General features: G+C 38.8%; 1 protein-coding gene across 2 annotated transcripts in view; it reads right to left on the bottom strand.

The window, feature by feature from the left end:
- The window catches only part of MAP3K9 (mitogen-activated protein kinase kinase kinase 9), a 63,746-nt gene that overhangs the window by 11,043 nt on the left and 25,303 nt on the right, over positions 1 to 27,400 (bottom strand). The window contains exons 3-10 of one of the 2 annotated variants that reach the window (XM_072865442.1): positions 23,774 to 23,954; positions 16,069 to 16,217; positions 12,354 to 12,529; positions 9,614 to 9,854; positions 8,318 to 8,440; positions 7,378 to 7,531; positions 2,481 to 2,593; positions 999 to 1,814 (exon numbers count right to left, since the gene is read on the bottom strand). In XM_072865442.1, the coding sequence (XP_072721543.1) occupies positions 999 to 1,814; positions 2,481 to 2,593; positions 7,378 to 7,531; positions 8,318 to 8,440; positions 9,614 to 9,854; positions 12,354 to 12,529; positions 16,069 to 16,217; positions 23,774 to 23,954 (1,953 nt within the window). The remainder of the gene's footprint in view (positions 1 to 998; positions 1,815 to 2,480; positions 2,594 to 7,377; positions 7,532 to 8,317; positions 8,441 to 9,613; positions 9,855 to 12,353; positions 12,530 to 16,068; positions 16,218 to 23,773; positions 23,955 to 27,400) is intronic. The other variant, XM_072865443.1, reaches the window with a different exon arrangement.

Raw genomic sequence — 27,400 nt, 5'->3', positions numbered from 1 at the left:
TGTTCATTCTCTCATTTGCTTTCTTCAGTTTTCAGACTGGAAAGCATGGATTTGACCTCCTACCAGAGGTGAGGACTCTCCAAATCCTTCGGAGGACACATTACCCATTAACAGCTTGAATGGATCAGGGAGATGCTTGCACAGCAGGATGTGTGACACCTGTTTGCAGTGAGCAGGACCAGCTTCCGGGAAGAGCCATTTAACACTACCTACTGTGGACGCTTCCTGGTTTGTTGGGTGGGGGATGGTGTTTGGTGTTTTTGTTTATGTTTTTATAAACACAACATAACTTTTAAATTTTCATTAATACCATTTTAATAAGTATTCTCAGCTGCATTAACCCATATTTTACTGCAGACTGCCATTCAATAGACACCCTCACATTTTGTTTTACCATTGGGAAAAGTCTAATTAAATCAGATTTTAATTTATTATTCTAGTTCTTTTTTTTCTCTGAATTACTAGGGCAAGAAAACAGGAAAGCATTTTTTAATGCCACTCCTAAAGACTGCAACAGTGAGAACACTACCTACCCAGGAAGATCCCTCTTGCTTGCAAAGGAATAAGAGCAACAGTGGCACAGCCCCAAACTGCTTTAGAGATCCAGTTTTCACTGCCTTAAAGATCAAAATTTACTTTGAAACTGTAACAGCAATACAAACAAGTATACAAAGGCAATGGAGATGGAATCCCGAGGAACTGCTAAAAATGCGCAATATTTGTACTTTGGTACCATCTTTGTACCATAAGAAACAATACTACCTCTGCCTCACAGTACAGGGGAGCAGAGAGAGTTGCTTAGCACAGAGATGCTGGAACAGAGGCCATTACTGCATTATTCTGTTCATTATTTGTGTAAAGATAGCATCCATAAGCTCTTCTTGTGGGCTGGCCATCACAGTCGATGCTGTATAAGCAACATGTTTACTTCCTAACAAGTAATTATACTGTTCGGGTCTTTATTCTGAAGAGGAAAAGGAAGATGGCTGAAAACCTACCTGCTCCCAGTGCTCCAGTTAAACAGCTACTGGAAGGGCATCCACTGGTTGGGCACCCATTGACAACTAGTCCACTCCCTTTGATGGCCCCATCAGAAGGTGTGCGCCTGTGCCCGCTTTGCTGGGTGTGGGAAGAGACCGTCACATGTGTGGGAGTCAGGGACTGGTTGGGGTCTTGTTTGAACCTCTCAATCTGGACATTGACTAGTGGGTTGGTAATGGCTGGCAAGGGAGCCTTGACTGTCACTGGGCTGACAGGCATTTCATACACCACAATCTCATCGCTGTCTGAACGCAGCAGGGACCGGGTGGAATTACATTCGGAAATGGAAGACAGGGAAAGAAGGGTGAGGGATGTGGATGGCTCGCCTAGCAACAACATGGGATCCTCTTTCTTGAAGATCTTTCGGGAAGGTGGACTAGTGCTCCTGCGTGGGCGCCCAGCTCGCTGGAAAATGCTGTCACGCTTCTTCTTCTCTTCCTTGGGTGCCTCTGGCTCCTCCTCAATCAGCAGCTGACACTTCCCTGCTTCTAAGAGATCAAAACCCAGGCCTGCAGCAGCCAGCACTGCTCCACAGCCAAGCAATGCAACCTCACATCGCTTGTGGTGGGAACCACTACGTTTGAGGCTGTTGGTGGGTGTCAGCTGTGGGGTACTAGTAGCAGAGTTCACAGGGGTGGACTCCTCATTGGCATCACTAGAAGGGCCATCCCAGTCTTCATTCTTCTGAAATGGGATGCAGAGGTATGACTGATTGTGCCCAGGTGAAGGGTGCACTTTGCCCTCCCCATTAAGACATTCGCTGTCTTCATCATCTGGAAAGCAAATGAAAACAGACTTTGCATGGATGTAACATTTTCACTGGCAAATTGCAATGTCTTACAAATATACATGAAAATAAGCTTCTCCTCAGAAGATGCAACTGTCCTCACTGCAAGCATAATTCACCAACTGCCAAATACTCACAGGCTACTGTCTCCAAAGCAGATAGGCTGAGACAAGTAACTGGAAACACTATCAAAGTGGAAGAAGTTAGTGACACATTAATCTATTTGGGATCAATTGCAGAGCAGCATTTCAGAAGCAATCTACACCTCAGTTACTTCTAGAATAAATTTATATGTTTGGGAGTGAGGAGCAAAACGTAGGAAAATTATAAGGATCTCTCCTTTCAAGTGAAGGTGTAACCATGCTGCACTTCTAAATATTAACAGGAAAGGAGCTGAAAGGTAGCATGGAGCTAGAGGAAAATTAAGAGAAGCTTGTTAGCTTGACAGATGAGAAGCACAAGCAGAGAGGTGAACAACAAGAAAATCCAGAAGGAGAAAGTAGTTACTTCACAAAGAATAAAAGAAAAATGGATACCACCAAAACGAAAACATTTTGGTTTAAGGTACCAGGTGAAGGTCAGGAAAGGAGAGATTCATTCAAACATGAATGGAAGTGGGGATGAGAATATGAAGTCCAGGGAATTCCTTTACCCATCTCTGCTAAGCTGGTGAATCCTGGAAAAGCAGGCGCAGTTCTCTGGATCTTCCCAAGGTTCGGTGCACTGGATGACCACTGTTTGTATCCTTCTACCAGAGCTTTCAGACTGAAACAGTAGAAAGATGGGAGAAAATGTACCATGCTCACAACCAATTTTCATTCCCCCCTTCTATATTCTCTGTTGCTCTTAGGGTATGCATGTATCCATCTTAATTACATAGATTTGAAGTCCTCCCATAGCAAGATATTTTGCAACACTTTTACAGCACCTTAAAATACAAAAGGAGTCAAAAAGTCCCTCCCTCATTTGTTACGCCATGGCAGTCAAAAGGCCTCTGCTGATAACCAACAGCTATGAATGCAGAATAATAGAAACTACCACTACAAAAAACAGATGAAACATTTGCTTTTTAAAACAAGGCAAACCTATCATGGCAGGTAAAAAAATAAAGTGCTCAGCAGGAGGAGACGGGAAAAATATCTCCAAAAACATTTCCACGTGAAATACAAATGAACAATGAAAGTCAAAGATCACTCACTGGGACAATAATATGCTAAAGTCATTGTAACAGGAAAGTCATGCCTCTATATTATAAACCCTAATGTTTCCCCTCTAAAGAAAACACTACATAAGTTAAAAGCATAAGTTCTAGATTATGGAAAAATAGGTAACTAAAATAATAAATCATGTCATGGTTTCTTTTACTTACAGACAAAAAACCTCAAAACCCACAAAAACAGACAAGTGAAAAACCCAAAACCAAACCACTATTTTGACATCACCTGCATTTAAAGGTATGTCACCAGGCACCTGAGCTTATTAGTAGTCCCACTCATAGGCATTCATTACCATCATCCTATTTGTTCCCTGCAGTACTTTCATGACATCAGAAACAACTTTACGAAGCAGCACAACTTTCTGGCATATCAATACACAGCCAAGTTTTATTGTTCAGTTATCAATATAGTCTGAACTGGGAGATTTCTGGTGCCTTTCTCCAAACTCCAACGTGAAACACATTGTAGTATTGGTGAAAAGCTGACGTACACTTAGGATAGACAGAAATTGAATTAAAGGAGTAAAAAGATCTGTGGATAGTCTGAATGATCTCAACTGGACACACAAGGGCATCAACTTGTTATTGAAAGAACAGAAAACTTAAGAGATGAGACCTCTTCCAGCTCCATTACTAACTTGCACTGTTCTTTGATAAGACACATAATTCATTACAATCCTTCCCTTACAGAGAAGGATATGAGCATATAGAAGTTTTCTCTCATGATTCTTATTTTCCACCAGAATCACTCTGCATTTCTAAGATGGCTTCCACTGCAGGATTTGAAAGTTTTATTACATCAGGTTTTTTTGCCTTGGTATGTATTTTTCCTCTATTCTCTACCTAACTGAGATGCCCTACTTGTCACCAAACTATATTGGTATAGCAAGGTCACAAGGTCTAAACTTGATTCAGCACATGTTCAGTTGGTTGATGACCGTGCTACAGGCCTTACACTAAAAGTATCCTGTGCAGTTCTCAACTGTCTCCAAAGTCCATCATTTTCCCCCCATTAACCATTCTGGCACATGCAGTACCCTGCTATGAACTTCAATCCAGACAGCACAGTGCTGAATTCTACTTGTCAAGACAGACAACCACATGGTTTTCAATAGAGATGCAATTCAGTGTGTGGGGCTGTTCTGATTTACTCCCTCCATACTATACTCAGCTATGTAACACAACTCACCAACTAATGTATGTTGTATTTAAATTATCCATGTGTACAACATGCATAGTTAGGACAAATACTATAAATAGAGCAGCATATTAAGGGAAAGCTGGTGAGTGAAAACGAACCATGTTAACAGTGTGATCACCTCCAAAAGTAAATGTCAAAGCTCTTACAATATGGGCAGAGCTATTGAGGAAGGGGAGATTTCCATGTTTTCCCATTGAGCTGGGAAAACACATGCTCTGTTCTCTATATGCAGAGATAGCAAAGTTATAAGTAATAGGCAGCAGTGATCCTCAGTTTAGCCTTCACTTTACCGTCATAGTTATCTAAAGGGTCTTGGGAATTGCCCTTTATTGTACAGCAGGACACATCAGCTTAGTTTGCTTCCTTATGACTTCTCAGAGCAATCTTCCCTTGCAAAAAACAGACTAAAGATTTGCTGTTACTGACAAAGTGCAGCTCAATCTGAACAGAAAGATAAATAGCTACCAGAATAATTTCAAGGCCTGCTACATTTGCCTCAAGGTTATAGAATCTTCATCCTCCCCTTTTATTTTTCGCTCCTTCTCTCTCACTCCCCCAAATTACAAGCAGACCCCGAAGACCTGTGCAGAGGATAGCTGCACATCCTCTTAATTAGAGAGTAGCGTGCATTTGAAAGCAATTCAAAACATGCTGACTTAGAGTACGTTCCTACTACAGCAGTATTACCTGTTACTGCTCCAAGGAAACAGCAACTGGAATGATTTGAAAGCACTAGCAGCAAAACTATCTATTTCAGTCACCCGCATGACAATTCAGGAACCTAACGACTTCTTACCTGTAATCTGTTTAGATTAAATAACAGGAAGGTTATTACTCTGTTTGTTTTATTACAGTTGGGTTACTTCTCTGTTGCTTTTTTCTATTGGGAAGTCAAAAGCACCTCTCTTTAGGAGTGATAAGAGGACAAGGCTTATTTGCTCAGCAAATTGCAAAAAACTTCCCTACAACTGTATGACAGCATCTCCAGTGTCTTAATACCATTCTGTAACACCATGTTGAGGCACTAATACAATACCGTCATGAATAAAAAGTGTCTGTTCCCAGGCTCACCCTTATTTAGCTTGCAAGATTTTAAGAGATAACTGCTAAAGGACTATGACTACCCTACATCCACTGTCACCTTCCATAAAATCAGTAACACCACCACCATGAAAACTTAAACAGGGTAAAGATCACCCATGCCATAGTAACAGTCTGAGACTAATCAATGCCAAGTTTAAAGACAATTAAGACTTCACCATATATCCTTGAGAATATACCATAAGATCACAACTGAACTGTCACAACACTAGTCCAACATGAAGCTTCATCCAGTCTTTGCAATTCAGCACAGCAACCTTCTGCTGCTGTGCATATTCCTTATGCTCAAAGATAAATGCAGAAGGGTGAATAATCACTGTATAATCTTTTCATGACTGCCTTTACTTGATGTTAATTATAGGTCAGTTTAGTCATGCTGGAGAATTTCATTGCAATTCCCACAATGTAATTCTTGCATAAATTTGGAATTGCTTCCTGTGGAGAACACATGGAAAGTGATAAAAAAGATGAAGATTCAAGTTCCCTTGATCACAGAGTCGTGTAAGCAGCTGGAATAGCAGCACTGCTGCTACCAGAACAGTGTCATGGAGAAGACTTCAACTGGACTTTTCTATCCTAAGTTCAGCTCTTCACTTTACGCCAATTTTTATCCCCCTATCCTCTAAAATTAGAATTAAAAAATACTAAAAATAGCAAGCACTCTATCTTTTGAGTCACTAACGTCTGCTGCAACTCTGCTCCCTCTAAATTAAAGTCTGCAGTCTGCCATGACCTCAGCAAGAAGCAGTAGTTCATTGTATGTTAACCATACTGCCCTCTCAGCAACACTATCATGTTTCAGATACTCTACAAAATGCCATAGCTGTATTGAGTGACCCTGGAAAAGATGATGAATACTATAGAACATCTCAGTTGTAGAGAGAACAGGATAGTTTTAAGAGCAACCATGGTTAGCAAGCAACTCCTTTCCAGCTGTCTATGTACAAAAGCCATTCAGTGCTTCAGACTGTACAGTAATGAACAGAAAACAGAAGAGCTTCATTCCCAGAATTCTAAGAACATGATTTCAAGGTAGAATTGTTTTTCTACCAGCTTCAGTGATCTCCTGCCCTTTTATATAATTAATGATTGTAAAGTGTGACATTTGTTTTAATTCTATAGAATGCTATACTTCATCTTGTTAACATGTCTTGTTACCTTTGAGGGAGAACATATTTTAATGTCGTTAGAACACTTAGATCCAGGCCCTCTTGCAGAGGACTGCACTAGCAATGCATTACGTAAACATCTATTTTCCAGGAATTTCACACCTGAGCACATAATATTAAAGATAAATTATAACCAGTTATTTTTTTTTCCCTGCTAAAAAATATGGCAAGAGTCAAACTATCAATTTAGCACAGGGAAAAGCTTCAAACTCCACTAAAAGTCACAAGGCATTCAAACCTCTTAGAAGATCAAAATACTCCTATGTTTAAAGCAGCATTTTGGCAATGATCCATTGGAGTCCTGGTATAAATAATTCACACACACAAGAAAAAGAAGCCACAGAACAAGAATCTATAGAAAGAGAGGTACAACCTGTATCTCTGCAAAAAATCACTTTCAGGATGTATTCACTCAAGGTACATGTCCTTTTCAAAAGCCTGAAGAGAAGATATTTGCCTGGCTCCACCAGATACTTCTTAAATAATAGCATTTAAGACAAGAAAAAGCATAGCTGAGAATTGTAAAAGAGAAGTAGTTTCAGATATGATTAGAAAGTTGAGCCTGAAAATAAATAAAAGCTACTGGAGAAACAGTTTTGCACAGCTAAGAAGTTCTACTGCTTACAAATACACATTACAAGGTAATAGCAGACAATGAAAGCATCAGTCAGTGCTGGACCTCTAGTGAGGGACTGAATGCAATGAAGTTTTGTAATCTGTTCTGAATTTCTAACATCTCTGGTACAGCAAATAAGTTTGGAAGCAGAAAAGTGTTTGCAAGAGGATAGGCAAATCTCCTGTGAGGCAGCTCATAACCAGTTTTAGAACCTGGAAACCAGTCTGGTTCCAGGCCCTCTCTTACCCCTCTTCTCCTGCACCTAGCTCCTTGTGACAAAGCGAGCTCGGTCCCCAAGTGCGTCCCTTTTTCTTCTGGCCTCTCTTCTCTTCTTCCTCTCCTTCCTCTTTTGGAAGGACTGAGCTTCGTCCCCACGTTTTACTGCTTTCAGCAGGAGTCACTTCACAAGTGGGAAGAACAGTGGAAAATGGGAAAGAAAAAGAGATACACAAATTAAAGAACTGGTTCCACAGCAACATAAAGAATAAAACATAGGCTGGAACAGGAACAGTGATGAAGACATCCATTCAGGCTTCTTTCCCATAATTCTGACCATTTATGAACACAGATCTAACAACCAGATCCCTTCAAAATTAGTATAGATAGGCTTGACAGCTTTATTCCATCACTGGTTTCTCTTTTAGAACCACCAGTTTGATACCAGACACACAAGTGTCATGATATCCAATACAAACACTACACATTAATTAACATCCCTTTCACACTTCTAATACATGCTTTTCTGCCTAATTCTGATTTATTATGGGAACACTATTTTCATGACAAGCGCCCTTGTTCTTCTTTCCTTCCAACAGTAACTTTATCCACTTCAATAATGTTTCACAGATCTATTCTGCAAATCAGTATTTTTAAAAATTAACCTGTACATCTAAGGAATGTATTTTCTAAACAATCAAACAGCAATATTTCAAGAACTTGGGTAATTAAGGTTTGGACTCCAAAGAAGGTGATACTCCCCCATCACCAACACATTCCATTTTTCTCTCTAAATGCATACATGTAGGGCACAAGGCAAACATTTTAGGAACGGGGTTTTTTGTTGTTTTTGGGGTTTTTGTTTGTTTGTTTGTTTTTTACAGTCCTGTCCTAGATATGGAATCTTGGCATCTTACCACACTGACAGACTGCACATTTCCCAAATTCAATACTACATTGAGCTCCTTACACTGTATGGCCCTGAGTCTGGGAATAATGGTAGGACTTGCAGGAGGGCTGGAGCAGCTACTGATCAAGCTTTTCCTTTTATCCATCGTTGGAGAAGCCTGCACAGTGAATTTATGCTGGAAATCTGTTTACCAAAAGAAAAAGAAAAAAAATCAAAACAAAAGCAGAAAGACACAGTTAAAATTCTTTTTTTAATATAAGGAAAAAGGAACAATAATTTATGGTAACTTTCAAAGAGCACAATTTACAGGATCTATGTAGAAATGAAGTTTTACAGCTAATTGCTATCCCCCTGTCATACATGCAGTTACTTCAGAACAAAGATGTGCGCTCACACTCATGAGGATATATCTTCTTAGTGTACGTGTGAGATACATACACATACACACATAGATCCCCATGTGTTGACTGACATTTATGCCAAAGTATATCCCTGTACAAATTCCTTTCACCTTCTGTTTCTTAAGCTAAGCAAAACCACCAGCAATAGGTGTTTACAGACTTAAAGAAAGGCATAATTAACATGCACATTTTATCATCATTGCTCTTCTGAACAGCCAGTCTTCTCAGAAAGCAAAGAATATAGTGTAAGCCATCATCCTTGAGGTAATGATGAGCCTTAGGTGATTTACAAAATGCACGCTTTTGTTCTTTTACAGGTTTGAATCTCTATACAGAATCCACAGCAGAAATGCTAAGGATTCAATATTTCTGATAATCACCATCTTCACTCTTAAGAGTGACTTCCTGACACCTCATCAATATTTAACATTTCTTCCAGAAGGGCAGTATTAGAGGTCACTTGTGTGTTAATATGAGTTCACATATGACCTAGCAACGTAAGGCTGTAGTCTCACAGCTATCAACATGTTTTTGATAATTTCTAGATTCCTGCACCAAGAAATCCAGTAGATTATGGTTTCCGCTGCAGCATTATGTAAAATATTCCCAGAGCAAAAACCTCCACCATTTTTTATGTACATCCTTTATTAAACTGATCATTTTGAGCATTAACATGTTAAACTGCAACACCAACATTTTTACCGTGAACCATATACAGCCATTGACTAACAAACATGTAACATCTCAAATTCACTTTTGGCCTTCATACTTGGAACTTTGGGGAATGCTAGCCACAAGAGCATCAAATTTAGTTTCTTGATCCCAAAGAGGCATATTTTTCCCAAAGTACATCCAACACTTCCTAAGGTGTAAGTATCAGTATAAAGGAGCTACCAAAGCTACAGGTTCACCTGTTCCTCCCATTTCACCTGACACAGCCTAACACATCACCAACCTGAAGGCAGGCTGATATGATTGCCATCTTTTAACTTGAGCCGGTTCCTCTTGAATTTCCCCATGCGTTTCTTCACCCGAGGCTTCTCCTGACACAGCTGGTGGATGATGATGTTGAGCTCCCTTTCCAGGATGTCAATCTCACGTTCTGCCAGCTCCTGTTCCCGCCTTCGTAGCAACTCCTCATGGTTCTTCTGTTCAACAGCAGCACGAGTCAGCTCTTCTTCCCATGTGCGCAGCTCCTGCAGGAAGGTAAGAAAAGAGAAATGAAAAGTTACCTTGTGACCTGTGCATTAAGACTAACATTACCTATTCTGAAGGTACAGCAGCAATGACTTGTGCTCACAGCACTGCTAGCGCCACTGTTTAAAGGCTCAGCTGAAAGCCAAAAACCTAAAACAATCCTCAAGAACTTCTATGCTTGCCATTCAAGGCCCTTCATATCAGTATTAAAATTTGGACATTGGCATTTGTGAGGCCACACCTGGAATCCCCTGTCTAGTTCTGGGCTGTCCAGTACAAGAAAGACATGAACATAATAGAGAGAGTCCAATGAAGGACCATGAAGATGATTAACAGACTGGAGCATCTCTCCTATGAGAAAGGGCTGAGAGATACGGGACTGTTTATCCTAGCAAAGAGAAGGCTTGGGTGGGGGGAAAGGGGATCTTATCAGTGTATATAAAAACCTGAAGGAAGGGTGCAAAGAAGATAGAGCCAGGCTCTTTTTAGCAGTGCCCAGTGACAGGACAAGAGGCAATGGGCATACATTGAAACACAGGCAATTCCCTCTGAACACTTTTTTTACTGTGAACATTACTGAGCACTGGCACAGGTTGCTCGGAGAGGTTGTGAGTCTCCCTCCTTGGAGATATTCAAAAGCCATCTGGACACGGTCTTGGGCAACTGGCTCTAGGTGGCCCTGCTTGAGTAGGGGAGTTGGACCACATGACCTCCAGAGGTCCCTCCAACTTCAACCATTCTGTGATTCTGTGAAAAGGCACTGAATCCTAAATTCAGTGTCATGAGAAAATATGCTGAATATCCGAAATGAACATGTTTACAAGAGCCATTGGAGAGTGCCATGCATATGGGAACCCATTTCGGAAGATGTATTCATAGCATTGAAAAGAACTAATCCTTGCTTTCCTGTTCAGTAAGTACCTATGTTAACTTCAGTATTGACTTAAACTGTTTAAAAATAACCTTGCCATCTCATGCATCATAAAATAGCAAAAAACACAGCTCTAACGTAAAAATGAATTAAAAAAACATCATCAGGAGTCATTCCCATCATTTTCCAACAAGCATGGCTTCTCCTTAGGCATAAAGATGCATAAGGCAAACTTTTCAATCTTTCCCTTGTTGACAAAATGAATCAACTGAAATTGTCCTTGAGATCTCAAAATGTCTCCTCACTACACTCCTCTCCTCTCACCACAAGGACAAAAGAATTCAGCACTCAGAATAATTATCTCCAGACAGCTAATTCCATTGCAGACAGTAAAAACTGAAGAATTCAAGTTAAACTTCAGATAGATTATTAGATAGATTTTAGTTTCGATTTTTTAAATTTTTTTAATAACATCATTGTTACCTGTCCCATCACCACAGAGGTTTGGTACATTTTACTCATGAGGTGAATAGGATATAAAATTCTCTTTCCCCATTGCTACAGAGGAATATAGTACTCAAAACCTGAGGGCAGTCTAGCTACTACTGTTTGGTCTTCTGTTTGTCTGTTGAAGTTTCTGGTTTTCAAAAACTGTTCCAACACAGCTACGCCACAGGACAACAGCAGCAGGGAAATGCCTATTAGCTATTTTATTTTTCCCAAAAGCTACTGTAATATGTGAATAGAAATGTTTTAAGTATTGTTGTGGGACTTCGCTCCCCTGCCCCAAGGTCTCCTTTTCTTTCTCTCTGCTTCCTAAACCCAACTTCCTGAGCCCAAATCAAGTTGGCTGCGTATTACAAATGTATTTTTAGGCAAAAGATGGTGAACTTAGAAAAATATTATTACTTTAGTGATTCCACTGCAGTATTTCATACCAACAACTGTAAAGACAGTCTCTGTAAGGACCTTAACATAGATGCAGCAAGCTGTGCATTCTGCAAGTATACTTGAAGAAAACTTCAGCTTTTTTACTTCTACTCTTTGAGGCTGATGGTCACATTTCCTTTTATTCCTGCTAACATTTTTGTTTCCTGCTATTTACCCAGATGGACTTCAATTATAACAGTTATTGGACCATTCCCCTGGTAGCACTCATGTTTATTATAGTCTATCCACTTTGGCTGTGCTCAAAACCTGGAAAACACAAACCTTACAGAACCAAAGCTGCAATGTTTACTAGAGTATATATGTTGAAACTACCCCTCCTACTTTTACTGTTAACAGTTATCATTGGGCTTCTCAATTAAGATGCTAACAGTGAAATAGTTATCAGATGCATTAAACAATGAAGACAACTCATCATAGCAGTTTGCACAGTGTATAATGGAAGCTCACTACAATATTAGAAAGAGTAGCAGCTCAGGATGCAGATATTTATTTTACTCATGATTCTGCCCTTGTGTGCATTATAACCTGCCATTGATTCGGGGACTTATTACAAGCTCCAGTAAAGCACATACAAAATTAACTCTGGGACGCACTAAACGATGATCCCTGTTTGAATTATGAAATGGGAAAATTACAACCCAGAGAGCACAAGCATGGAGTGTTTTTCTCTACTTACCTTTTCTTTGGCTCTGAGCTGATCAAACATCTCTTGGATCTCTTGTTTCCAGTCTTCCTGCAGGGAGTGGAAGGAATCTTTGGGCATTTCAAAGAAACCAGACTCTTCTATGGCAGTGAGATGGTCTAGGATACTGGCAAAGGAAGGTCGTGAGTGTGGGTCAGGGTTCCAACAATCTAGAATAGGACAAAGACAAGCAACTGTTAAGCATCTCTCAGTGTGGAGGTTTGAGAGGATGAGTAGTACTTTACTGATCCCCAGTGGCTAAGAGTGGCATGCACACTATCCATGTTACCCCATCTTTCCCATTTCCCACTTGCATTGACTATCGTCCGATCATAAGTCAAGTATGGAATTCATGCTTTCATGCTTATACAATATCCAACATCACTTAAGATCTTGACCTACCTGGTCTCTAGGTTCTATTGCAATAATATGCCAAGTAAAATAGAGGTTTACTAATTTTACAGAAAGTTACATTTTCAAGCATATATTAAAAAAATCATAAATAATTTCCTTAAATATTTTGCTTTAAGTTGCATGTGTTCACAGAGTGGAGATACTATGCAAGACTCTTGCAAGCAGTTCTTTTATCACACTTACACTGCAGAGTTAACAGCCATACTGCAGAAGGATATCTATCAGAGTTCTTTCTAATGCCAAACTCTAATACTAAGCTGAGTCATTATGAATCTCTTCCACAGAACTGAAAATCTCTCCTGCAAAGCAGACTGGGCATAGCTTGAGTGAAAATAGCAGATTCAAGTAAATAATGACATCAAATAGTGCGCTTGGAGCTTTCTTATTTTTAGGGGTTCTTTTTTATTATTTGAGAGAAAGTTGTTTGATCAGGCTTTTTTCTTTTGCTTTTAAGAGAAACCACAGATAAACAAGCTTTTTTATTTACAATCTAATGCAATGACTTACCCAATTACAGAGCTCTAAAAATGCAGAATTGAAGGAACCCATCTTACCATGAGGCAACAGTACAAAAAGGTACTCCTTTTACAGTGATGGGAATTGAACATTGGAAACAAACGGAAACAGAAAATGATATGAAGTAACATCTCAAACTACTAAATCATTAAAAACGTGTTTTTAAAAAGCCATTAAGTCAAAATGTTTGACTTAACAACACTTTTGAATAGGAAATTCTTACTCATTCAGTCCTCCCTCTTACTTCAGCCTTATTTCTACTTCTGCAGAAAACATAACTTTCTTATTCTATATTGTCCTGTACTGGCATTTACACAGGTTCTTGTTCAACAAGTATCCTTATTCTCTTTAGCACTGCTAGACTCCAGCATGCCAAAATTTGAGAAGAACCAAACAGAAAAACTTAGCATTCAAGTTTTCTTAGCATTCAATATTTCTAGGGAATACAGCTTTTGTGCATGAATAGAAGAAATTAACAGATGGGTCTCTCTCAATATGCTTATACTATCATTGCTCTAAATGGTCACTGGATTTAAAGATACACATTACTGCAGCATGAGGCAAAAGTTATAAAAATGTTCTAAAGTTTCCTAGACCTTACAGTTGGAAAAAAGGAAACATTCTTAAAAAAATTTTGGTGATGTCCTAAAAGGCATTCATTCATCAGTTCTGTGGATTGAAATACACCAAGGAGCAGCTGTAATTAAAAATAAATTAACACTTCACAAAATCTGTGCAACTGCTGAAGCTTGCTTTTGCAGGTCTTTGATTTTAGCATTACTGAGATTTTGCATTTGGGAGCTTTGGTTTCAAAACTGCTGGTATCGAGATGTTGGTATTTAAGCATCTGATCAGGTTCTAGCAGGCATAAGCTGGAAGACATTTGTGTTTATGGATTTCAAATTGCTTCTCTTATCAAAACGGAGAACTGAGGATGTTAGAGTGCTCTGAAGGTCCCCTGCTGCTGACCAATTAATAGCAATGGGTGATACAGCTGGACTGTCAGTGCCATAATCCCTGTCTCTTTACCCCAGGTTTTAAGCATGGCAAAGCAAACATGACCCCAAGTAAAACAAAATGCTGCAGCCAGCCAAATGCATGAATGAGTGAACAGGATAACTATGCAGGTGGCCCGTGGCTTTTATTTTCCCAGGCCTAGATCTGCCATTATTTGCACTAATGAGGACAGTTGTAACATACAAGTCTTTTCTGTGAAGAGGGAAAGTTCAGCTTTGTTGTCTCAGTGAAGACCACCAGGGCAGTACTTCGAAAGTAAAAGCAGCATTAGGGGAACAAGAGTTCACCCGAGACAGGAAACAGCCTGTTTGAAAAACAGTTTCCTTGAAGGGGCAGAAAGTAATTGTTTTCTTATTCTTTTCCCCCTGCACATGGAGAAGCCAAGCGTTCCAAAGCCATGTGGACGCTCAACCCTGGGCTGCTGGGTTCAAGTGCAGGCCATATGCCTCTACCCGACTTTCCCAATAGAGGGCATTATTTTTAACCCCAGCAGCAGATACCTCACTTATATTTGAAATCCAGGGTCCTTGTTTTAGGGAACCATGTCAAAATAAACTGCCCTGGCACAACACTGAGCTGGTAGTTCTATTAACTTTTTCAGATGCAGTTTCTTGCTTTACATTGCTTCCAAGCTACTATACCTGCAACTCTGCTGCTGTTTACTATCCAGTAGGATATTTCTTTTTTATCACAGTAGTACGTGAAATTTTCTACTTTAACTTAACTGAAGCCTGTAACCTACAGAAAACACCAGAGAAATGCAAATGTATTCTAAAAGAAGATAAATCCATCAGAAACATTTTCTTGCATAAATCAAATTCCTTTTTTGGGGCTAAAAACACCACTAGAGGCCACAGAATATCAGTTCTGTATTCAGACTCATTCTTTGCTCACTAAGACTATAGAACATGTTTGATTTCTCTTTACCTCAGTTTTTCTTTCTGCCAGACAGGTATAAAAATGTTTATTACATATAAACACCTGGAAATCCTTGGGAATAGGGGCACTGAAAAAAATGACTAAAGGTACTACTGTGAGAGAGGGAGGGAGGGAGGGAGGGAAGGAAGGAGAGAGGGAGGAACAACTGAAGCTCGAGAGATATGTAAGTAGTTGCAATAGCCAGCAGAGCAGGTCACACAGGTACACCCCAAAAGCTACCTCACAGAATCCTTTTTAATAACTACAGCAGCTCTGATAACAAACTCCTATATTTCTTTCATCCCTATGTAGCCCACCTTGGGCCTGAACTATCTCCACACACAAAGCAGAAAATCATATCATTCTGACTGAAAATTTGGGTTGTATTCAAATGTCAAAGCCACATTTAAACCCTCTCCCTGAAATGTCAGTAGGATAAAGTTTGATTCCAAATAAGTCTGATACTGCCTAGCAAGCTGTTCAAGCTATGAATTTCAAAACAAGTTGAAGACTTCAAACTAGACCAACATATGTGAAGTTTTGGTGTTGGTAAGTCTTCACTACTAGAAAACAACAAGCTAGCTGATGACAGCAATAACCCCCATTTTCCTATAAAGCCAGCTGATAAAAAATGGCAGGGAAATTCCTTTCACATACTACTCTTGTAACAGAGTAACTGTCACAGCGCACTAACAGCCAAGCCTAGTTCCCATAATAACTTGCACCATTGTATAAAGCCATTTGAGAAATCTGTGCTCTTAGGTATCAAAACCAACACAAGGAGGCAACGCTCAACAGCACTCTAGAAACAGCACAAACCATACTCACACCACAGCTGGCTTACCTTCCATGAGTTTGGCAAAAGGCTCTGGACACGTGGAAGGAATTGGAAGGGCAAGTTTATTCATGGCAACACCGTATGCTACTGCAAGACCATCAATTCCTCGGAATGGTACTTCTCCTGTTAGCAGTTCCCAAAGCAGCACGCCGTAACTACCAGGAAGAAAGCAGAAAAGATAATAGGTGTTTGACTTCAACACCTTTGTTCTTTGTTAAGCAACATGTGAAAGTTAAGCAACATTTTAAGCACTAAGTTAAGCAACATGTTAAGTACATGTGAAAGTACCTGAACCTATCAGGGTCAGTCTGGTACACTGAAGAAATTGCAGTTTTCTGGACAAGCTCATCATGGCTGCCCAGCTGGTGAAGTGCCTTATTTTACCTGCTTTTTTAAGTAAGACTGAAATAAGATGCCATTTTCTCCTTTTAGGCATAAATAATTTTCTCTTTGGAAACTGGGAACAATCTGAAAAACATTAACATAAATCTTCTAACTAATTTAGCGAATTTCAAACCAGAACCTAGTGAAAGTCTCAAAAACGTGAAGGAGGGTTGTTTGGTGGACTGTGATTTTTAAAAATAAGTGAAAAATACTTCTTCAGAATTAAGTTGTTCTTAAGATGTTCTATGAAATGTTAACTATGAAGTTATGGAAATAGTTCCAGGACTGTTCTCTCCCTAGGTATATGACAAACAACATATCCTCAGAATATTCTCTCTGCTTCTAGGAAACCTGAGACAGAGACAGCTTCTTCATACTCAGTGACCTGACAGTTTTTTCTTCCATTGATCTGTCTTATTCTCTTCTGAACCCATTTACCATCCACTATGTTCTGTGGTAGTGAGTTCCACAAATTTAATGATGCATTACCAAAAAATACTTCTGTGTGTTTGTTTTGAGCTTGTCACTTGGTAATTCCATTTGCTTCCCTGGAGCTCTTGCAATACAAGGAAGAATGAACATATGTTCCCTATTAGCTCCTTCCATGCCATCCATGATTTCACAGGCTCCCACTACATCCTGCCTAAATTATCTTGTCTCCAGCCCCCAAAATCCTAATATAGCTAAATCCTAATCTAGTTACTCTCCTGAACAGAGGCAATTTCATATCTTTTGTTGACCTTGACATCTTCTGTACCATCTCATTCCATTTAAACCTTTCATGTTGGAATGACCAAAATCACATAAAGTTTTAAAGATATGGGGAGAGGCAAAGTATTTCCTGTTTTCTTCTTTATTTCTTTCCTATTAAATTTTAATTTGCCACTTGCCTTTCTGACTCCTTACAAAATGAGCTAGGTTACCCACAGTAACTCCAATATCTTTTTACTTAATCATAATAGTAAAATTTAGAGCCCATCATTGTACATGTGAAATTCTCCCATTGGTACTACTTCGTATTTATTACCATTTCATCTATTTTATCATTCAGTATAGTAAAACTTTTCCTCAGCTCTCTGCAGTAGATTAATTTTTCTTATCCTGAATAACTTGGTATCATCAACAAATGTTACCTAACCATTTATAGCCTTTTCAAATCAATTATGATTATGTTGAACACAGAATTTCCCACCAAGAAAACTGATTTATCCCTTTAGTAATTAAGAATTGACTAAGTGATGGGAAACAGACTTGCCCTCTTTTCCCACATCAATTTACTTTCTTTAAAAGCTTTTGACGAAAGATTTTATTGAAAGTTTTTGTAAATCCAAATACGGTATAAGCAATCTTACCACTTGTCCACATATTCAGTAACTCCTTAAAGAATTTTAATTTTTTCCACAAGATATGATTTCCTTCTGCAAAAGCTGACTCTTCCCCAGATATGCTCATATGTCCACCAGCTCCCCACTCTTTAGTGCTGTTTCTACCATTTAGTAGAACTGAAAATCAGACTTGCTGATCCTTAGGAAGCTCTTTTAAGACCTGTCATCATGTTTGCTGCCTTCCATTTCTCTGGTATTAAGGCAGCTTTAAGCAACAGATTACACAGCACAGCTGTTAATTCAGCTGGCCCCCTCATGTTCCTGTAGAAATCTTGGGTGTTACTGTAAATCCCAGCAATTTGTTACTGTTCATTTTATCAGTCAGTTTTAACACCTCTGTGGACAGTACTTCAGGAAGAGATGTCCTCCAGCTCAGCTCCCTTAAGAGAAATTTTCAGCTTAGAAAGCCTCTCTTTGCTCCATTCTAGCAGACACAAGTCACTAAGTTTTTTCTGCTATAGCCTTATCTTCTTTGCACTCTTACATCTTGGTCACCTCTGGGCCATATGTTCTCCTGCAGGCTTCTCACCTGTGCTGCATTTGAAAGCAATTTATTTTTTTTATGCTTTTCGCCAAGACTCTCCTCAAAACCCTTTAAATCTTCTTCAGTGTTTTACATTCAACTTGCCAGGGCTTAAGTTCATGCCTAATTTTCCTCATTTGGATACAGGTTCAACTTTTTGAAGGATGTCTTCCAGTGGTCTCTTCTACATAGTCTTCTTCATTCATTTAAAGTCTTTCCTATGCATTTGCATTTAACATACTGTCCTTAAAAGATATCTATGTTGCACGTTCCCCTTTTGTGTTTTTACACAAAATTCCTCAATATTGTCATTAATCTCCTTGAGATTAAACACTGGACTAATGGACTAATTTTTCTTAATTGCTCTTGCAAAGATATTGAATCTAAGTATACATATATTTTGACCGTGGTCATATTGTACAATTTTGAAGGCCTCCTAAGCACACCTGAAGACCAAACGAAAAACTGCTTCTCCTCCTAAAAGCTCCCTGAATAGCTGTTCCATGAAACAGTAATTTCTGAAGCTAAAAGATTAATCTCTTCCTGTTGCAAAGCAACAATTGCCCTATCCATTTGGGAGTAATCAAAATTTTCATTACCACAACCTGTGCTTTTGCAATCTCCCCCCTACCCCACCAAATCTTTAACATTCATTTTAACTGCTGCCCCCTTAGTTGGACAGTATTAATACTATTTTTCCTATTTAGACATGGAATTTCAGTCACTAGAGATTCCACCTTTGCTGCTAACATGGTTAATTTACTTTATTAAGCAAAATATCATATTTTTTCACCTATACAATCTTCTGAATTTTTCCTATGTAGTTCATACTCTTGATATTATAATGATAATTATAATTGATTATTGCTTTCCATCAAGGTTCTAAATTTCTTACTGTCTCAAGAGTCTCATTTGGATAAAATAAACAGGAGTTTAAGGATTTCCCATTTCCTTTTTGGCCTCCTAGGATTCATAAGACACTCAAAGAAAATTAATACTGGACTGAATAGATATTTGGCCTGTCTAAATCTGATTGATCATTCATGTTACTCTTCAGCTTGAATGTGAGTATTGATATCAAAAGGTAGGAAAAACTACCAAAGAGTTGCATTGTTACTTTACCACTAGTGCTGGATAAAGCAAGTATTAGATATTTCTCTTAATGGAATGATTAGGAAAGCAATATTGATGTGCTCAAAGCAATTCTTCTGCAGGGTAATTTTTAAAAGACAAAGGAATGGACAGATTGGTGTTTCTTCTAATGTGATACTAGAAGTATATATTGCAGGAGAGGTCACTTTGTTTCTGACAAAACTGAATGCCACCTCTTCCTCACCTACTTACCATTCATTGCCAAGAACACCGCTTCCACAGAACGTGGGAAACATTGCTTTGTGGCATTTGAACAACAATCATCCCAAGTGATTAAACAGGAAGAGAGGTGCTGAACAGAGTGCTTTCCATTAACTCTCAAGCAAGGGATTGGGAATTACAAAGGAAAAAGCCAGAGACAGAAGAGATTTATACAAAAAAAGGCATAGGAGAAAGAATCAAGGGCCCCTCCTCATTCTCAACAGGGAGGAAGAAAAACTGATCAAGCTCATTTACTCTTCCAGCACCCAGTAGTAATTTTTGGACTTTAATTATGAAACGAACCATGTGATACAGACCATGTGTCCAAGTCAACTGACACTTGTATGAATAATTAACCATCTCCCAGTGATCCAGTAATCCCTTAAGCCATTTAACATCAGGTTCAATCCTACACACTGGATTTTCAGGGAGAGGGAGGCCGGAGGCTTGCAGGATTTCACATGTGATTTTGCCACCTCCCTTGTAAGTCTGTGAACTTAGAAAAAAAACCAGTAATTTCTTGTCACTGTTACTGTTCAATGGCATTTTTACCATATGTTTCTCTTACCCATCTCCCTAGGTTCAGCACTTTCCATGAGAAAGGAACCATCAGCCCAACAAGGCGATCCCAGCAAAAACAGAAACTAGAATATTACTTTTGTTAAGAAAAAAAAACTTCATTACATTTTAATGGCTATTAACAGTTCGCATTTTGCATGTTATTGGGCTGGCAGTTCCAGACATGACATTTCCTGCTTATTTCACAACAGTCAGTTGCGTACACTTCTTCCACATGAGCTTCTACCAACATTGCTAGTCAACATTTATCTGCCAGGTACTGAAGTCTTGCAGTGCTTCATTACACACAGAAGACTACAGAAGCCTGCAAGCAGTCAGTTGTGGACAGAAATGCTTGACAACACTTGATTTGAATGAAATATTCTAATGACTGAAGTTCCTACACCCACCACTGAATGCCTGAGCCATCCTAATCTGCTAATCAGATGGTTTTAGGCAGTTCTCGTATTCCATTCCTAAATGAAATTTAAATTCCTAATTATTTCACTGGTCTCATAGTAGATACATCTTAAAAGCACCTAAATTGAGGAACTCAGGGAACTCCGATGAAGGTTGTACAGTGGCTTTATATTCCGCATACCAATCATATTGACCACATGATTATCTTAAGCAGCACAAGTCAAAAATGAAGTGTGCAGCAAACAAGAAATACATTTAAGCAGTTAAAATGACAGGGAAATTCGAATTATATTCCTACTAACATTAGCTTGCTGTACAGTACTGGATAAGCTGCAATATCTGTGCTTCAACTTCACCCCTGTAAATCCAAAGCAAATACATAACTCTCCTCTCAAACACATAAATAGATTTACAGGAACTGACATATTTAAATAGAACTGTAGCTTCTTTGTCCTCTGTGCAATATAAGCACAAGGTTTCTGCTTTACATCTAAAGCTTGCAGGTACAGCACAGAAAAATTCATAGCAACAAATTTTCACCAGCAAGATGTACTAAGTACTGTTATTATCAACAAGCTTTACAGTGGCCCAGACCCTGGTGATAGACACCAGTGTGCGGGAGCATTCCTCAGCCTTGTAAGTTCTTTGCCAACCCTCCTTTAGAGTGGGACAAAAAAAAAAAGTTTGAGTTTTTTAAATGGAGCCTGATACATGTTTTGAAAGGAATTGCATGAAACAGTTCTTTATGATGAGATAAGACTGACTCAGGAAATTTCAGTCCTGGCAAGCATCTTCTTCAGCATCCTCTTCACCTGTTTGTGCGGCGAGAACACAAGCAGAATAAGATTCTTATTAAAAGACTAGGCAACAATTCAGCCAGAAGTATTATTCTAATAAGCTTTAAAGAAAAGGTGTTGAAATAAAAGGGTTTGTGAATGTTAGAGACAGACACAGCCAATTTTTTTGCTGCCGCACAGACCAACTGGAAGGTTGTCAGGTAAAAAACTCCCTCAACTCCAGTGATTAACCAAGAGGTTGAAGTGGACAAGAGGAGGGGCAAGTCTAATAGGATAAAAAAGTTCATCCTGTTAAGAATTTCAAGTTACATCCTGTCCCCACCCAAGGATGCATTACACATGTCCATGGCTGCTTTTGTAAAATCCAGTGTTTATAATCATTGACACACCAGTAGTGACCACACTGGCAAGTATTTATCCTCTGCATACATGCCTCAAACACCATGTTCATTTCAGCTTATTTAACTCTGGTGGCCAAAACCTTGAGTCATAGACAGAAGGCTTATTCAGAGACAGTGTAACAGCTCTCAGTGGTGATGACCCTCTGTTTAAGGAAGAGCACTGAGAGGAACTCAACCTGTTTTCAAGGGAAGACTGGTAACTATAAAAAGAGAAAGTGATGAAGGAATCCTAAAAATAGAAATACAATATTGTATGAAAAACTAACAAATAATTTATTTACAATCCTTAAGTCCTGAAGTGATTCACAGTGCTTAAGTCAATGACCAAACTGGTATTTTTGCAGAGGTAGAGAGGCACTTGAGCTACATTAATGAAAATCACCAACTGACCTATTAAGTCTCATCTTTTTTAAAATTAGGTCATACTGGTACACAACATCTACTGATCTGTTCACAGCATGCCTGGATTAGTAAAGTTACCATCACAGGGAAATGTTTCCCCCTTACCTTCTCCCTCTGCCCCAGGTTACCCTTAAAGGCCATTCCTGGCACTCTTTCAGAGAAGAGCAAGTTGAGGTTTGAGCTTGACAAGCTGTGTACAAACCAGTACTGTAATCACGTGCACAGAAAAGGTGCACAGCCTTGAGGTTTTCATTTCTGCCAGGCTTCACCCAGAATAAAAGCCTGGTTCTTGCTCAATTTGTCTCAGATTAACTACAGAGGCTACCACATTTAATTACAGAGTCAGAACTTTATCCACACCATTAGTGTGCAAAATACAAGTCCACAAGACTTATCACAAGGCAATGAATACATTATCTATTCAGCAAAACTGTATAAGGAAAATGAAAATCCCCACACCAAATCTCTGCCATAACAGCCAGACAATTCTGCCAGCTGGGATATTTCTTTATCCTGACAGATTTCACAGCATGCACACACTTGTGTGGGAGCATTACTGGCCAGCGACAGAATCTTACTGCTCTAAAGACGAAGTCACCCTGACATTTCAATACCTCTCTCCCCACAGGAAAAACAAAATTCTGTCTACTTCATCTGTTTCAGATGTTCAGTACTAATTCTGTGTCACACAGCATCCAGAAAGTCACTGTCCTAGAACTATTTACTGAACTCTCGATTTACCAATTCACTTAATGGTTGTATTCAAACTCAATTTCTAGAAGTCTATGGGCCAACCCTTACACTCCTCCCCACCAAAGTAGCTCCTATTCTCAAAAATCCCAGTGCATGAATGGAAAAGACAATATATACATGCAAATTACTACTTATGGATTACATACTCAGATGGGCCTAGAGAATAGATTTATTATGTGAAAGACTAGAAGGGTGGAAATATTTCATAAGATTATTATGAAAGTGAAAAACATTGTATTCAGGTTGAAACTGCACGGGGAATTTGATTGGTACAGTGTGTTTGTGTACATAACATCAGTGACAGATTACCACCAAAACATAAAATGACCTTACTGTTGGTAAAACAGTAAAAAAAAATAGTAATTTTAAGTACTTCACAGATTTTTTTAATGGCCTTTGATTATGTCAGCCAATAGCCAAATAAGTACAAAAAGTTTTAGATAAAGCAGAGGGAATTGGGATTATGAATCCTAGGATAATCTGAATATAAATTTATAGAACAACAAAAATTTAGAGGCATGCAGGAGCTGGTCCACCACTTTCTACAGTAAAAAAAAAGTTTATAATTAAAACAAAGTAGTCTGAGAGTCTGATAGATGGAAAGCTGGTGGATAAAGTTTTCTTAAGACCTGAATTTTAATACTTGGTTCGCCATTACTTATTCTTAAATAAAAGAGGTTTCCTGGCAGGTCTAGTTACTCTTTAGTATCCAATCACTTAATGCCAAATCAATACCTCCACACATCGCTGCCTTTGGAGAACATGGAGGAGCGGATGACCTCAGGAGCCATCCAGGCATATGTCCCAGCTGCGCTCATTTTGGTAGTTTTATGCCATTCCCTGGCCAAGCCGAAATCCGTGATCTTCAACATCTTGTTGCTCAGATCTCCATTTTCCACCTTTTCGAGTATCAGTACTGGAGAAAAGGGAAGGGGGGAATAAAAGGTATGCAGAGTAAAGCTAGTATTTATGCAAAAGAAAATTGTCCTGGACATCTCCCAGATTTCAAGATTCTCCCTGACTTTTATTTATTCAAACATACCACACTCCGTTATAAGTTATTTCAAGCCGATCCTTTCATCTGACAAGTGAAGAGCTGTCAAACAAATAACTTCAAATTTAACCAAAATACCAAGCCCCAGAGAACAAATAGATAATTACCTAATTATTTAATATAGTGCTGAGTATCATTCTGTATAGTAATTCTCTGCTAAGAGGAAGTGAACCACTGTAACTTCTAGAAATCCAGATAAGGGAAGACATTGCCTAATTAATCCTCTCTCAGCAAGCCAGTAATAGCATCTTTTTCTTGAACTGCTTAAAGGACTTTTTTTTTAAATCCAGATACACACACAGGCTGGATATACCCTTCATGTAAATGTGTTAGGAGTGGAAGCTCTATGTACACAGATTTTTTTTTTAAAGTCACAATTAAAAAAAAATTGATGATCAGTAATAACATGCCAATTCAAGACTTCATATGTACCACCATGTTATAGATTCCCTCCCCCATCATCATGAAACTAATTTTTTTAGTTAAACTGCCAAAAGTTTCTACCATGTTTCAATGGCAAAGGAGTCTATACCCAAGAACTTTAAAAAAACCTTGAGGCAGAACTCAAGAATGCTTTGGTATAAGGCACATATTCCTCTTTACCCAGAAAGCTGTACTGTCACACCACTGTGAAATGAGTGTATACCAGAGGCCAGAAGTATCCACTCTGCTTTAGCAGCACCTCATTATCCTCTTTCTTTATCCTAATGTAAAGTGACCACACAAGTTGCACCAGCAATGTAACATCAAGCCACAGAATATAACAGGCCACTAAACTTCCATAACTAACGTAGCCATAAGCCTGTGAAATTATTTTCAGCCACTTTGTAAAGGGTCACAAAGAAAAAATATTTGTATTACCATTAATCCAATGACTTCACAGCAAAAGGCACAAGCCAAGTATCAGTCTCAAGCTAATACACAGCTCTTTTTTTTTTTTTTTTGGGGGGGGGGGGGGGGACGGGGGACGGGGACGATGGGATGGGACAAAAATAAAAATCTTACATTCATTCTCATACTTCCCTCCAATATTCAAAAATGGGATTTCCCATGAAATAAAAGCCAAAAGCATTATTTGAACACTTCTGCATAGTAAGTAATACACATCTAAATGTTAAAATACTGCACTTACTTTATTAAAAGTTAAACAAACTGTCTATTCTCTGAAAATTAAAAAAAAAAAATCAGCTACCCTTTCTACAAGGCTTCAGAATTCACAAAATACTACTTCATTAAAGATTTTTGTGGGCCATCTCAAGTTGTGGATGAACTAGACTTATGGTTAAGCTCTTGGTTCTTGCTGCTTTTGCAAAATTCCTTCCTGACATTACTGAATGCTTCATTCTCCTAATTGCACAGGAAGGAGGAGTTTGAGGCCTAGAGTTACTATTCTCTTCATTTGGGCAAAAGCATATTTATTTTTAGAACCACACTTCAACGCAGAACAGAACCACCACAAGAAACAAAGGTACAGAAGAAGGCTTCCTTTGTGCCTCTTCTTCTACTAAGCCTAACCTTTTTCCTTCTTTCTAGCAGATGAAGAACTGCTAAGAGAAATTACTAACAAGTCACTCATTGATTGCAAGAGTGAAAAGCTTCCTAGAATATATGTACCATATACCCACTCTGCCTAAAGAGCTGGCAGAATAATAAAATCTAATTTTAGATTTAAGTGGAGTAATATATAGATAGACAATGAAGTTGTAAAGCTAAAGTAAAGTAAAACTTTGAAACAAGAAAACATGGGTTTGGGTATTTTTTGCTTCCCTCCATAAGCACAACAAGCACCAAGCAAATTTGTTGTTCACAAGGTAGATCATATTCTGTCTGAATGAGCTCAATAGCAGGACAGAGCGCCAGATATCACAGTTGGGTTGTACATACCTTCCTGGCAAGAGGTTATTTAAATCTAATTACCTTGATTTGTATTAAGTTCTAACAAAATAATTAGTACTTACACAGCTCTTTTGTATCCATGAACTTGTTCTTTTGTCAGATGTAGGCTAAGTAAGATAAATTACCATGACAAAAGACCACAGAGAAGGACAATGAAAGAGCTGGATTTATTGCTAGTCCTTGATTCCCAAGTTACATCCTTGACCCCTCTTCTATTTCCTTGTAATAACTACTTGGGATAACAATCCTGCAGCCCAAAATTGTAAAAATTGATTTTAAGAATCATATCTCTCTCCAGCATCTGTTTCAGTTCTCCTTATCTTGGTCGGTATCAACAGGCTCACTTGTAACTGCTAGGAGTCTCCCTAGCCCATCTGTCAGATTTTCAAACCAAAAACCTCGACTCTCCCTCTTGTGTTTTGCTCAGATTTCAATGAATAATCTTGTAAATAGGTGAAATATGAATTCCTTTCAGTTTCCTCCTTAAAAATCTTCTTTATGAAGAACACAAGCCAGGTTGCTAGGCCACTGCAAATGCATTTTACTCATGCTAATCAACATGGTCTCATTTGCTTGTGAGCTTTATATACAACCAGTTATAGCCTCTTGTTTAATACTTTCAGTGCAAGTTCTCTTCTGCAAGTGTTATTTCTTCTGCACTCGTATAAGTCTACCACGATACAAAATACTAACAAGCAACATACTTCCTACACTTACAGAGTTAACACACCTTTCCATCTTTGAATAGATTTGGTCACTCAGGACAGAGCTAACAGTGGCCAGATGATCAGCCTAACAAAAAAAATTCAGACACAAATACAGAGCACCTACACCAAAACCACAGCTAATCTACCAAGGCAGTACATATTCACATTCTGGTCTCTTGATTTAAAAGGTCTGCATGAGATAGAGGTTTTTAAAAAAGGTAGAAAATTGAATTGAAAATCTTTCACATTCCCAGCCTTAAAAAGAGAAATTGTTTGGCAGCAAAGATACTGGGCCTAATTTTCAGGCAACCAGGGAACAATGAGAGCCAAATCAGCAGGAACATGCCGAACCTGTGTCAGCTTGTTAATGGTGGATCACCGTTTCCCCATTCCAGCAGGGCCCATGCAAGAAATCTCTTCCTGCGTGCATACACAGAGCCAGCCAAGTTGTAGATGAAGGTGTGCTATGTACTACTGCTCCTAAAAACTCAAAAAACACCTTTTTCCTCTGTAGCACAAGCTCAAAGCTGATCTCAAGTAGCATGGGTAGGAGCCAACTGGCAGTGTGCAAAAGGGACTGGTGAAGCAACCCGGGTATGACACGCACATTCAGACAGCTTTGAGGATCCAACTGCTATAGCAAAACAACTTAATATAGCAAATCACCAATACCATGTACTTTGCATGCTGCAAGTGCAAACCAAA

This window comes from Ciconia boyciana, chromosome 6 (genome assembly GCF_034638445.1).
Source record: "Ciconia boyciana chromosome 6, ASM3463844v1, whole genome shotgun sequence".
In the NCBI taxonomy this organism is placed as follows: Eukaryota; Metazoa; Chordata; class Aves; order Ciconiiformes; family Ciconiidae; genus Ciconia; species Ciconia boyciana.
The sequence above is the reverse complement of the archived record's forward strand: the minus strand, read 5'-3'. Positions and strand labels throughout refer to the sequence as shown.